A 13859-nucleotide genomic window follows, 5' to 3' on the forward strand; every position below is an offset into this window, starting at 1 on the left:
AACTTATTTTATGGCGGCACTGAAAAAGTTTTGCAGAAGGGCACCTCCTATCCACAGCACGGCACAGCACTGTTCACAGTACACCTCGAAACCCACAGAACAAGTTTCTTTTCCTCCTCCTCCACCATCCCTGCTACTGCTGTACTGTGGAACAATCTTTCTCCTGATGTATTTCCCAAGGAATACAATATACAGGCTTTTAAATCAAATGTAAACAAGTTTCTCCTTTTCCACCCACTACCCATATACAGTACTACGTACTATAGGTTGATCAACCAATCTCTCATGCATGGGACCAACATAAAAATAAATATATAAATAAATAAAAATTACAACACATATGCAGTTTGGCATAGATTCCACAAGATGTCGGATTACATCAGAACCAGACAGCTCTTTAAATAGCTCAGATTTGACAGAAGAGGACTTTGCTCCAGATCTGTTTTTCTGACATTTCCTATGCATTCTCAACAGGGTTCAGATCCTAGCTTTGTGGTAGCTGAGAGGATGGCGTAAGTCACTGTCATGCTCACTGAACCACTGCTGAATAATTCTTGTGCAATGGATCATAGCGTTATGGTCCATGAAACAACCATCACCTTCTGGATAGAAAGTCAACACTGCAGGAATTAATTGATCGACAATCTCTTATTCTTCTTCTTCTCTTCCGTCTAAGACGGGTTGAGTCTTCTCTTGAGCAAAATCTTCCAGTCTTCTCTATTCCTTGCTGTTCAAAAAAGTTCCTTATATGTTCTGCATCCCGAGATGTTCTTTATTAATTTCAGCCAGGTAATTCTTGGTCTTCCGGGTCTTCTTTTTTCAGTTGGAAAAGTATTGATTAGGACGTTAGGAAGTCAGTTGTCTACTTGTTCTATTTGTTCTCCATTTAGGGTGGCTGAGATGGTAGTTCTGTTCCTCCCTATTTTCATCACTTTTGTCTTTTGTATATTTATTGTCACGTCATACGTTTTACAGGTTTCGTTTAGCTTGTTTATCAAACTTTGCAGTTCATTTGAGATTCTTGCAATAAGGATGAGATCATCTGCATATTTGATATTATTTATGTTTAAATCCTTGACATTGATTCCAGGCTCATTGTCTATTGCCTTCTTTACAACTTCATCTAGATATATGTTGAATAGGCATGGGAGATAATGGGCATCCTTGCATTACTCCTTTTTGGATTTCTATGGGTTCTGTTGTGAGTGTGTCTTTTTTATATTGCATTTGTCTTAGAGTAATATTTTATCAGAAACTGTATTATATATTTGTCTATTGCTTTTTCTAGTAGAATTTTAAGAAGGATTTCTCTGTTGATGTTATCAAAAGCTTGTTTAAAGTCCACAAAACAACAATATAGTTCTTTGTGGTCTTCCCAGCTGAGCTCTGCTAGTTGGTGCAATGTGAAAATTTGGTCTATTGTTGAATAGTTTCCTCGGAAACCAGCTTGTTCTATGCCTATCATTTCTTCGTAGGTGTTTTTTAATCTATTCTGTATAATTCTTATGAATATTTTATAGGTTTGAGGGAGTAAATTGATTGGTCTGTAATTTCTACAGTCTCTTTTGTCTCCTTTCTTGTATATTGGGATGATCTTTCCAGTTCTCCAGTCATCTGGGATCTCTCCTGTTTGTAGTATTTTATTGAATAGGGTTGTTAAATATTCTATTGATATGCTGCCTCCATATGACCACAGTTGTGTAGGGATAGTATCAATGCCTGGTGCTTTATTGTTTTTCATCTGTTTTATTGTGTATCTAACTTCTTCTTGTAAAATTTTTGGGTGATCATTATTTTCTTCTATTGTTGGCATTGTAGTTTTGTTTCCTTGGTGGAAGATAGTCTTAAAATGATTTGACCAGATTTTTCTTATATATTCAATATTCCAGGTTTCAGTCATCTTGTTGTTTATCATTGTTACTGCTTTTGCTGAGAATTCCTTTGTAATTTCTCTTACATTATCATGGAAGACTTTTAGGTTGTTTTGTCGGTATGCTTCTTGGCATTTCTTAGCTTTTTCTTCTAACCATTTTTCTTTGGCTTTTTTGCATAGGTTATCAACTTTATTTTTTAGTGCTCTGTATTTTTCTCTATTCTCTTCATTGTTTTGTTGGTTTACAAGTATCTTGGCCTCTCTTTTCTCTTCTAGTGTAGCTACAATTTCTTGGGTTATCCACTGTTTGTTTATTTTGGGTTTGGTAGCTAGAGTGTCTTTTGCAATTGATAACACTGTTTCTTTTCCTTCTTCCCAGTGTTTTCTGCTGTTCTGGAAGATGGAGGGTTTTAATTTCAAGCACATCTGTTCTAAAAATCTACTTCTGCTTGAGCTATCTTTTAGTTTTGATAGGTTGATGTTTTCTTCTTTTCTGATATTGTTTTTCCTGTTGAATTTTATCTTCACTTTGACAGTTAATATTTCGTGGTCCATGTCAAAATCAAAGCTTCTTAATGTTCGTACATTATTTTTACTGATCTTTTCCATTGTTTGTTTATGGTGATATAGTCTATGCAATTCTTTATATTACCATCTGGGGATGTCCATGTATATTTATTATTAGGGCGTTGATAGAACAATGTATTTGTAATCATTAGATCGTTTGCTTTACAGAAGTGGAGTAATTGTTCTCCTCTGTCGTTAAGCTCTCCGTATCCAAATTTCCCCATCACATCTTTTTTGTCTGCTGTGAACTGTCCTATTTTAGCATTAAAATCTCTCATCACTATCATGAGTTCTCTGTTTTTGGAATTATCTATTTCATGTTGTAGTACTTCATAGAAATTTTCTATTTCTTCCTCTGAATGGTTACTGTCTGGTGCATATATTTGGATTATTTTAATTGTTTGGCCTTTTTCTTTTGCTTGAAGTTTGGCTGTGATTATTCTAGGAGACACTGGTTTTATTTAAATTACTGAGTGCGTAAGTTTCTTCTCAATTAATAATGCAACTCCTTCTCTGTGTATGTTATCTTTTCTTCCTGAGAAGTATAGTCTTCCTTCTGGTAAATCCATAAATCCATCTCCGCACCAATGTGTCTCTGATAAACCCAAAATACTCCATTTCAGTCTTTTTAAATTTTCCTGGACTAATTGCAATTTTCCAGGTCGGTATAATGATCTTATGTTGAGGGTGGCTACGTGTTTCACGTCTTTGGCTGACCACATTGCTTATTTCTCACCGACTCTATGGGGTCTTCGAGTAGGCGCGTCGGCTGTCCCATACGCAGTAGCACTATCTCGGTTTTCTCCGGCTCATGGAAGTTACTGGCATAATAATGTAGCCAGCTTGCCATGCCTCTGCTACATCCTTTGATCCACGGCTCTTTATTCAGAGCAACCCATTTGGGTTTTCCCCATCTGCCACCTGGGGGATGCATCTGGTAGGAGTGTGGTCTTCCCCAAGATCGACAATAATGTTCAGATATTTCTTGGAGGACAATATCAAGGCAGCTCAAGCTGAAAGTAGATTGTCTACTTGGTATAAAATAACAGATTTTTTTTTTGCATTTTAATGCCATATCTGCATAGCTTCGAGGGTCAGAAAAACTTTAGCATATCAATGAAGAGCAATCCTGTACTCATTGATTACCATAAGTTAGCAGTGTTTAATGAAGGATGAATCTAACTAAATAGCAGAGCCGAAAAGAACATCATCTGCAATTTTTTCTTCCTCATGACACAAGTAATTAAGATGGGAATATTCCTTGTAAGTATGTTTATTCTACCAAGTGATTAACTGTAATGATGACAAACTGTCACAAGACTATACACTCATTAATTTTAGACTGTTTAACTTTTAATTTTGAAGATTAAAATAAGATAAATTATAGAAACTTACAAGAAAAGAACTCTTTGTAGTCAATAGTGTCAGCACAGGTCTCGTATGCTATGAGAGAAGCGATTACGATGTTCTGAAACAGAATAAGTAAAAGATTAAAACTTACGCAGAATTTATTTTTACCTCTATGAGTAATTAAACAAATTTTATTGTTATCATTTTTATATTAAAATTTGTATTATTAACAGAAATCAAGGAATTCATTCATAAAAGACTTTCTATCATATTTTCTTTTCTGTGAAAAATCTGAATAAATGCATTTCAAAGGCCTAATTATAAATTTTAATATAATATCTGTCAGATGCACTGTAACAGGGAAAGCTAACTTCATATCTCTACTGAGGTGGAGAGGTGGGTATAGTTTATTAATACATCCTCTGTCCAAAAAGAAACCGAACTTTTGATAGAAAATAAAACACAGGCCAATTATAATTATTCAAATAATTTATTTCAATCAATATACTCTACCTCAGCTTCAATACAGCATTTGGCACGGTCAATTAATTCATTACTAGTTTTTTTATATCAGTTTTTGGGATACTGTCAAGGTATTGAAAAAGTTGGTTAAAGATAGAAATCAAGAATGGTTAGATCATAATGTGATACTCTATGGTGTGTGTGTGTGTGTGTGTGTGTGCGTGTGTGTGCAGCATAGCTTTATAAAAGATAAGTACTGTCTTAGTACATTTCTCATATTTTATATTACAGCTAAACTGGATAAGAGAAATGGCTACAGTAGTGAAGGCTGGACTTGCAAAGTTATTTGACAGAATACCACACAAAAAAATGATTAAATAAGTTAGGACAAATGGGAACGGATATGAAGCTGATGGCACAGATAGGAGTAGCTGACAGACAGATACCAGACAGCAATATATAAAGTGGAGTAGATTCCAGGAAAATGATAGTTACTAGTGGAGTGGCTCAAGGTTCTGTACTTGGACCACTACTGTTTAATTTGTATATTAATAATATAGGAAATGATTTGTTGGGGAAAGGGGGGGGGGCAGTATCCAGTTGTTTGTTTATGATGCAAAACTAGGGAAGGCAACATTTAATAATAGTGATGTCGAGATTAGACCCTCTGTGACAAAGCCCTTTGGTCGGACAGACCTGGGTTTGATTCTTGTCCATGATATGAGGAACCTTTATCTGGTCTCTTTCAACTAAAGGTGAGTTAGCTGGTCTCATATGAGTTAGAGGGTTTTTTTGCCCAAAAACTTGGGTTTTTCATTCCTCAGAACAGGCAAACCAGCCCTGTGAACACACACATGGACCTACAGTCATGAATACATACCCTTAGGGGATGCAGCAGAAGAGTGATGAGCCAGCTGCATTAATTCGTCATAAATCCCTCATTAGGGGACTTAACTCATCCTAAGGGACAGATGAGAAAGGGAAAGAATGTGGAGATTATGCAGGATGATCAAAATAAATTGGCAGTGTGGGCAAAGAATAATGGTTGTCAGTTTAATGTAACAAAGTATAAGGTTGGATTTATTATATCTTGGGATTTATAAAACCCCCAAGATGGCAAGAAGTCTCTCATTATCTTGGGGGGTTTTATACAATTGATACAAAAGAAAAGTTTGAATAGATGATGACTAAGAAGAAGAAGAGAAATAAGGGTTATCTCTGGAAATTGTGTAAGAGTGCATAGACTAGATTTTTGCTTGTAAAGTGGTGAATGACTGGAATGGATTACCAGAGATAGATGTGAGTGCCCTGACAATGAATGAATTTAAGGAGAGGTACGATAAGTAATCATATGAACAAAGGTTGGTGGGTTTCCCATGATGAGTCTTCCAACTCCATGGAGATACTCATGTAATACTAATAATATGCTCTTTCATAAAAATATCACAAAAATATCAAAAACAAAACAAAAAAAACTAAAAACAACAAAAATGCATACCAACCCCTCTAAAAAATAACAAAATCCCATGTAAAAAAGGACAAAACACTTTCACATCCACTTATCAGCATCTGGGGCAGCAACATAAATTAATGACATGCACTATCACTTGCATGCATCAACAATTGATCTGATATTCCTACTGAACCTCACCTAGCATCTTCTACAGTTCACCTAAACTATCCTAATTACATTTTGAATGCTCCTTTTGTAAGAAAGGTGGAAAGTGCCTTTATCAGATCACATTCCGTACTAAATCTTGAATCCCTTTATATGATCTGCTCTGTCTCAAGATTTCCTTGCCTCAGTTTTGCTGACTCCCATCCATCCATCCATGAAAGGTTGCAAACCTATAGCAGTATGGTGCAAAAAAAAAAAAAGTACTGAATAACTAGTGATATAAGTTATGTGGTAGATGAGTTTATTAACAAAGAAATATATGTTTACACATGACGATATGTACATCCACAACTATCAGTGGAATCTTGGTTGAATAAAGCATTAATGATGGTAGATTATGTGATCAAAATGGGCCCCTTGTCTTTCAAGACAGGTTTTGTAATGCTTGCAAAAGTTCTCTGTCATCTTGGAGAACAAAGGTTGGGACATCTGCTGGACATATTGTGTAATTCCATCCCTTAGTTCATCAAGGTTTAAAGGCAGGTCATGGTGGAATACCCATTCCTTCAACATAACCCAAATTAAGTCATCAAGTGATGTGAGATCAGGAGAATGAGCAGGATACAAGAATTCTGTGAATCCTTGAAATTAGCCTTCCGGAGAAGTGTTCTGATAACTAGGCTCTAGAACCATGTGATGTGTGATGGTTGCTCCAACCTGTTGGAATATCAGTGCATGAAATGGAATGTTTTTTGCACAAACATCCTATGCAAATACTGGTGAACGTAAACCAACACATTCTCGATGTAGTGTTAATTATTCAAGGTCATGGTTACACTAACCTCTTCAATGAAGTAGGGCCCAATTATATCACAGCCAGAAACCATACACCATGAGGTGACCTTCATGCTGTGAAGAGGTTTCTCTTGGACAAATTCAGGTCTCAAGAAACATGACAGCTTAGATGGAAATGCACTTCATCCAAGAACCAGACATTATGGAGGAAGGACAGATCTTCACAGACATTGGCCAGCACATGTACACAGTATTCCTGCTGTGCAGCATAATCAGTTGCTGTTAAACTTGAGTGATGTACAAAAAGGCACCAAGTTCCTTAAGGATTCTCTGTAATGATTGACTCGGAATCCCAAGTTTTACCGCTGTTTGGCAGTGACTGTGTTTTGGAGACTGTAACACCTGCTCCAGTAAATGCCCATGATTCTCATTTGTGTTAACACTTTGTGGTCTTCCTGAATGCCTTTTGTATTGTAGCAGAGCACACCCTGGTACTTTGGAGCCTTAGGCAATGATGACACTATTGCTTGGAGCATGCTTATGGAAACAATGAACAAACTGCTCACAAACATGCCATAGGCTTGGACCATTTGCTCTACCAACTCCAATATGAATGAAAATAATGCACAATAATAAATGTCCTTTCTTCCAATGTCAACAATAGATTCTACACATGCTCTTCTATTAATGTGCATGCAGTTGAACAGCATATCTTGTGTAGGCTGAAGAGTGGAAGATTTATGCTGTCTACTTATAAGACTTGAACACTTTTGCAGAAGGCTTTGTTTAAATTTACAAAATGCTCTCCTGCAAGATTCTTTAGAGATGTGGAATATGATATAACAGTCAGCGTGCAAGCTGATTTACAGTTTAGTTTTAGATACTGTTTCATTTATGGAGTTTTTTTATAATTTTTTATTAATTTTATATATTTTTTTCTATTTTTTTATTAATTTTATATTTTTTTGTATTTTCATTTATTTTGTACATCATCCAGAAACCATGCTCTAGAGCAGGGGTTCCCAAACTTTTTGTTTCCTAGTGCACATTCTAAAATACTGGTAGAGCGACGGTATTTTTTGAAGCAAATTTTTTTAATTCTTTTGTTAAATGAATACATACAAAGTTTACATTATAATCAAATGTTTTATTACTTAAAAGTTTACATCAGGCATTCCCAACCCTATGCCTGTGGGCACCATGGCGCCTGTTGCTCAATTTGTGTGTGCCTGCCGCTGTTCAACCATGTGCCATATAGTTTGAAATAATCACGTGCACATCACGCAACAATTCATGGCATGCTATATGACGCATGCGTTAATGACACATGATGATTATTAAATGCATACAATGTAAAGTAGACGTGCATTCAAAGTTGCATTCATTTAATAAGAGAATTCAAAAAATTTGCTTGAAAAAATAGATGGTGCCAGTTGCCCTATCGGTATTTTAGAATGTGCTCTAGGAAACAAAAAGGTTGGGAACCCCTGGTTTACATTATATAAAAATTTAAATATATATATATGTAAGTTATGTGATCTTTGGCATTGCATTTCATTGGCCAGTGCTTCATAATTAGGAGAATATGATGATATTCCAGTTCTTAAACAATCACCAAGATGCTCATCAGTGAGTCGTGATCTATATTTTGATTTTATGATATTCATGGTTGAAAACAATGATTCGCAAAGGTATGTGGAACCAAAAAATTATTTTATCTTGTACGCTGCTCTTTTTAAGAATGGAAACTTTTTTCTATCCACTAGATTCCAGAAGTTTTCATCTGTTATATGGGATTTTAGCATAATGTCATTCTGAAGATCCAAAATTTCTAGCTCCAGTTCTTCAGCATTTACTTGAACAAGCTTTGTAATGCATGCAGCTATTTCCATTATATTTACTTGGCAAGTAAAAGGATTGATAAAAAAGGAGATCATTGGCTCGATGATAGTAAATTCCTGAAATCTCTTTTCAAACTGTTCTTTAAGCACTTGAAGATGTTTAACAAATGGTGACAAGTTAAATTCACTATTGCCTACCATTTTTTTCACATTTGGGAAATGAATGCGAGATACCATCTGCAGATGTGATATCCACAAATCCAGTTTTGCTTTAAATGAGTTTACAGAGCCTATCATTTCAGTGACATGTCTATTTTTTCCTTGCAACTCCAAATTTAAAGAATTCAATTTTTCCATGATGTCTGTGAGAAAACATAAATCCAACAGCCAGCAAAAGTCATTTAGTTCATCAAAATTTTCATTTTTGACGTGAGGATATTTTTTTATTTCTTCAATTAAGCTTAAAAATCTTGTAAGGACTTTACCTTTACTGAGCAAACGTACTTCAGTATGCAGGATGAGATCAGGTTCTTTATCTTCAATGTCTTGCAATAGAGCTTTGAAAAGTCGGTGCTGCTCGAATGGAGTTGATTATTTTTGTAACAACTTTCATAACATGTCCAAAAAGCAGTATTTTACTGCACAAAGCTTCCTGGTGGAAAATACAGTGGTAGGACATAAAGTTTGGAAATGAATGATCTTTCTTGCAGAGTGCAATAAATCCATTGATACTGCCAACCATTGCTGGTGCCCCATCAGTAGTTATCGCAGACAGCTTGTGCAAAGGCATATCTATCGACTTGGCGTATATTCTGAATGTATTATAAATATATTCACCCGTTGTCTGTCCTTTCATGGGTAATATTTTCAGTAGATCTTCTTTTACAGCGAAGTTACTAAATACCATTCTCACCATAATTGCTAACTGTGTTGTGTCTGATAATACATCTGTTGACTTGTCAAATTGTAAAAAGAACCAGTTACATATTTTCAAGTCACTTTTTAACTGAGTTTGTATGTCCATTGAAATTACATGTATTCTTCTTGTGACGGTGTTATTTGACAATTGTAAATCTCGTATTGCTGACATAATCTCACGTTTGTTAGAAAATCTCTCAAATAAATAATCGGCACCAGTCAAAAATGCTTCTTTTAACAACTCGCCATCTTGGAACGGATTTTTCTTCTTTTCGAGCATGTGAGAAATTTCTAAAGAAGCAATAGTGGCATTTTTAGATGTTACCACATGTCTAGTGAAAACCGACTATTGGGAAGACAGGTTCGATTTTAGTTGATTTATTTTTTTCGTTCTTATTTCAGATTTAAGTGGATAATTCGTATTAAAAGTGGCATGCATTGTCTGGAAGTGACGTTCAACATTATGTTTTTTCGGAATTGCATCGCTACTGTTGCACAACAAACAAACACGATTATCTTTAAAATTAACGAAACAATATGTTTCCTCCCAGTCAGTGTTAAAGTTATAGGTTTCATTGTCTTTTACTTGATTCACTCATTTTAGGATTAAAAATCAAAATAATTCAAAAATTTAAGTACAAGACACCGTTTAAATTATGCACATATAACTAGCAACAGATAATGAACAACTTCGAATGTGCGTCTACTTTACATTGTATGCGTTTAATAGTTGTCATGTGTCATTAACGCATGCATCATATAGCATGCCATGAATTGTTGCGTGATGTGCACGTGATTATTTCAAACTATACGGCACACGGTTGAACAGCGGCAGGCACACACAAATTGGTCGATGGGCGCCATGGTGCCCACGGGCATAGGGTTGGAAACACCTGCTCTAGAGACTAAACATGGAACTCTTTCAGGCCGCTTCAAGCCTCCAATAAGCAGAGCAGTGATCTCAAACTGGATGATGAAATTCATCTCCCATCTAAAGACAGTCACAAACATCCATTGCCACAACAGAATTCAAACCCACAGCCTGTTGGTTGGAGAGAAGATATGCTAACTACGTGGTCAACTAGGCTGGCAAATTTGCTGCCTTTATTGTTTTCCTAATTCTGAATCAAATCACCACACTAATCTCTTTCATTATTTCACTCTGAAAGTTGATTTCCTATAGTCTCATTACCCAAACAGTGAGATCATCTTCTTTGAAAACTTCGATGCTCTCATAATTCAAACTGACTTCCTTCTCTAATTTCACAGATCATGCTGGAATGGAAGCCAAATTATTGGTAGTCAATAATGATCTAATACAAACTGTTAACCTATCAACTAGAATAAGGGATAATCTTCCTCATTCTTGCTGGACCTTTTCTTAACCAAGTCTTCTTCCAAATACAATGTAAATGTTAGCTCTCCTCTTGGCAACTCTAACCATAACCTTGTCCATGTTTCCTTTTCTACAGATCTATCTTCCTAGAAAATTAGCCTTGTACCTTGTGAAGTACTACTTGGTGTAATGTCAAGATTTCTAATGCCTTGTTTTTTTTTTTCATTATCTTACTATTATTTATGCTCTCCAGGAAACAGTAATCAGACCATGGAAAATAGTTCAATAGGCATGCTGGGTGACTGCTGGCATGTTTGAAAAGATATTTATTTTATGTGATGGATGCAATGCCATCAGTTGTATCATTGTATATTTCCTTTTATATCCAAGGAATTCAACTTAACTGTAAAATACATAACTAAATAAAACAATATCTAAAACTAAACTATAAATCCACTTGCACACAGACTGTTATATCATATTCCACATCTCTAAAGAATCTTGCTGGAGAGCATTTTAACAAAGCATTTTAAATTTAACAAAGCCTTCTACACAAGTGTGAAAGTCTTATAAGTAGACAACATAAATCTTCCACTCTTCAGTGTACAGATAAACAGGTAGTAAACTTGACTCGTTTTAAACTCACCCATGAAATGAATGTTTTATCTAGAGGCCATGATTTCTCTATCTCTACCTTTCTATAATGAAGAAAAATTCTTTATGCTGATTTTATGCAGTAGACAGAAAGGAACCTACATTACCTTCTGATTCTGCTAACAAATTACATTTTGAAGTTGCACATATTTTATATATTGCAAACTTACCACCTTTAAACATTCCTAGATTGGAAATTAAAGCTTTGCACTCATTAAAAAGCAACAATATTGCTATTTCTAATGTGGACACAGGAAATTGCACATTTATCATATTTATATCAGAATATAATCATAAGATCTGCATTCTTCTTCAAGATCATTCTACCTATAAACCTATCATTAGAGATCCCACCAAATCACAGGTAAATAAATTAAATCAGTTGGTAGATGGTGCTAACTCTTTGGATGTTAACACCATTAAAAAAAAAATATATATATATATATACATATATAAAATGGGCATTCCTTTGTGACCAGTGGTGGATCATATCAGTTGTCCTACTTATAAACTCTTCCAAAATTTTATCTAACCTACTCACTGGTCTAACTGCAAAAAAATCCTTTTCCTACATTAAGGATACCAGAGATATCATCTCTGAAGTGAAAGATCTCCACCTTTGCAGCTATGACATCACAGTAAATTTTGACATTGTTTCTCTCTTCACCAAAGGAAAGGAATGATTCCATTAGATATAACTATCTAGAAAATTTTATATACTCTAGGGACTTTCCAGCTGGCATCCTTAAATTATTTGACTTTGCTATGCATTCTGGATAGTTTTTGTGACAAAGTAATCTCTACAAGCAGGTGGAAGGTTGAACCAAAGGTTCTCCCCTGTCACTACTGTAATTCAATTATTTCACTGATGTTATGTTGACGATATATTTGCTATTCAGCCACACTGAAATGAAGAGTTAGACATATTTTTAGTGAAAATCAACAATCTTTTTTCCTAAGTGTAGAATCTTGGTTTAACTGCAAAAAAAACTCCATGTCTAGCATCAATGGCTTGGTAACCAAGGCATGGACTACACAGTCTTGGAATGTCAGATTCCACAACTGTGTTGTCCTGATGGTTCTAATATCAGCAAAACAATCCACTGGTCCAAAATAACAAAGTCCACAAGAATAGGGAGCAGCTAATAAACACTTGGCAAGGATCAAAGTTGATCATTTATCCTTGGTGATCATAGAAAAGGCTGTTTCCAAATGGTTTGAAGGTGGTACAAAGCTTAAAACTATGTGCTATTTGTTCTGGTGTTCTTTTAAGGTAGGGTATGTATGGCAACTATTTTTTTTATATCCAATTGCAGTCTGATTGAGGGATAATATTTATCAATCATTTTTTGGATGGCAGCATGCATATATCCATTAGCACAGCGCTTCCCAAACTGTGGGCCGCGGCCCCCTTGGGGACCGTAGGTTTTGTTGAGGGGGGAGCTGTGAAATAATGAAAACAAATTTAAAATGTTTTAAGACTAAGTAGATTTTTTTTTATTTTAAAAGAAACGTATTTAGCTTTTATTATTTCATTTTTGTTATTTTTTATATTTTAATGGAAAAATTCACACATTGGTGTTGGTTCACAAACTTTGCTTCGTGCGTATTTCGGCACTTAATGACTATTAGTAAATATTGCTTATTCATATGTTTCATTTCAAAGCAGTGGTTAATTGTATTTACTTCGAATGCTCTCCAGGGAAGCTCCAAATCTTCCTGTCCCTTTCATCAGGCGTTCCTAATCAGGGACTGTTGATATTGACTTTATATACATATCAAAACTCGTTTTATATTATCACTGTCATCCGAGCTAGTTTTCTGCTACCAATAAAAGTTTCGCATATACTTCACACATGAAAAAAAGCTTAAACAAGTTCATGTGGGGAGATAGTAACTTGCTTGCAGTGGTAAACAACACGCCCTCCCTAAGAGCCACTATACTGCAGAGGCAATAAAAATAAGTACTTTTATTATGCCAGTGAATAAGGTATGAGGAGTCTGTGTAATATATTTCTCAACAAATAGTGCAATTAGAGACAACCGGGATAAAAACACACTAATTAATGAATCACATGTCCCCTTATACAGAAACTATGCTGTATAGACTGAAACAAAACCATATGTTGCATGGGCAAACACAGTATCTAACTAAAAACTATTGTTATTAATTAGATGTGTGCGAGTTCGATTTCCCAAGGCAGCAATAAAATTCAACCGAACGTGTTAAAATTCGTAAAAGTGTTAAAACTAAGTAATATATATATATAATGAATGTTATGGCAGTTTCACATATGGAATTCAGTTGAAGAGAGTTAGCATTTCAACTCAATTGTCAGCTATGCTTTTATCTTTCGGTTGCGCAATCTTTTGTTAATACCGCACCAATCATATGCACGTTTTAATAAACAGACTGCCTTTGCTGTCTGTTTCGCGTTAGGCTTA

At 35.2% G+C, this 13859-nt stretch overlaps 1 protein-coding gene across 2 annotated transcripts in view; it reads right to left on the minus strand.

Moving 5' to 3' along the window:
* Uqcc1 (Ubiquinol-cytochrome c reductase complex assembly factor 1) overlaps positions 1 to 13859 on the minus strand; it is a 145103-nt gene that overhangs the window by 81096 nt on the left and 50148 nt on the right. For both annotated transcript variants that reach the window (XM_090405338.1, XM_090405337.1), the window contains exon 4: positions 3836 to 3908. In XM_090405338.1, coding sequence (XP_090261464.1) covers positions 3836 to 3908 — 73 coding nt within the window. The remainder of the gene's footprint in view (positions 1 to 3835; positions 3909 to 13859) is intronic.

Source organism: Typopeltis vanoorti, chromosome 15 (genome assembly GCF_054136105.1).
Source record: "Typopeltis vanoorti isolate ZY-2024b chromosome 15, IOZ_Tvanoo_1.0, whole genome shotgun sequence".
NCBI lineage: Eukaryota > Metazoa > Arthropoda > Arachnida > Uropygi > Thelyphonidae > Typopeltis > Typopeltis vanoorti.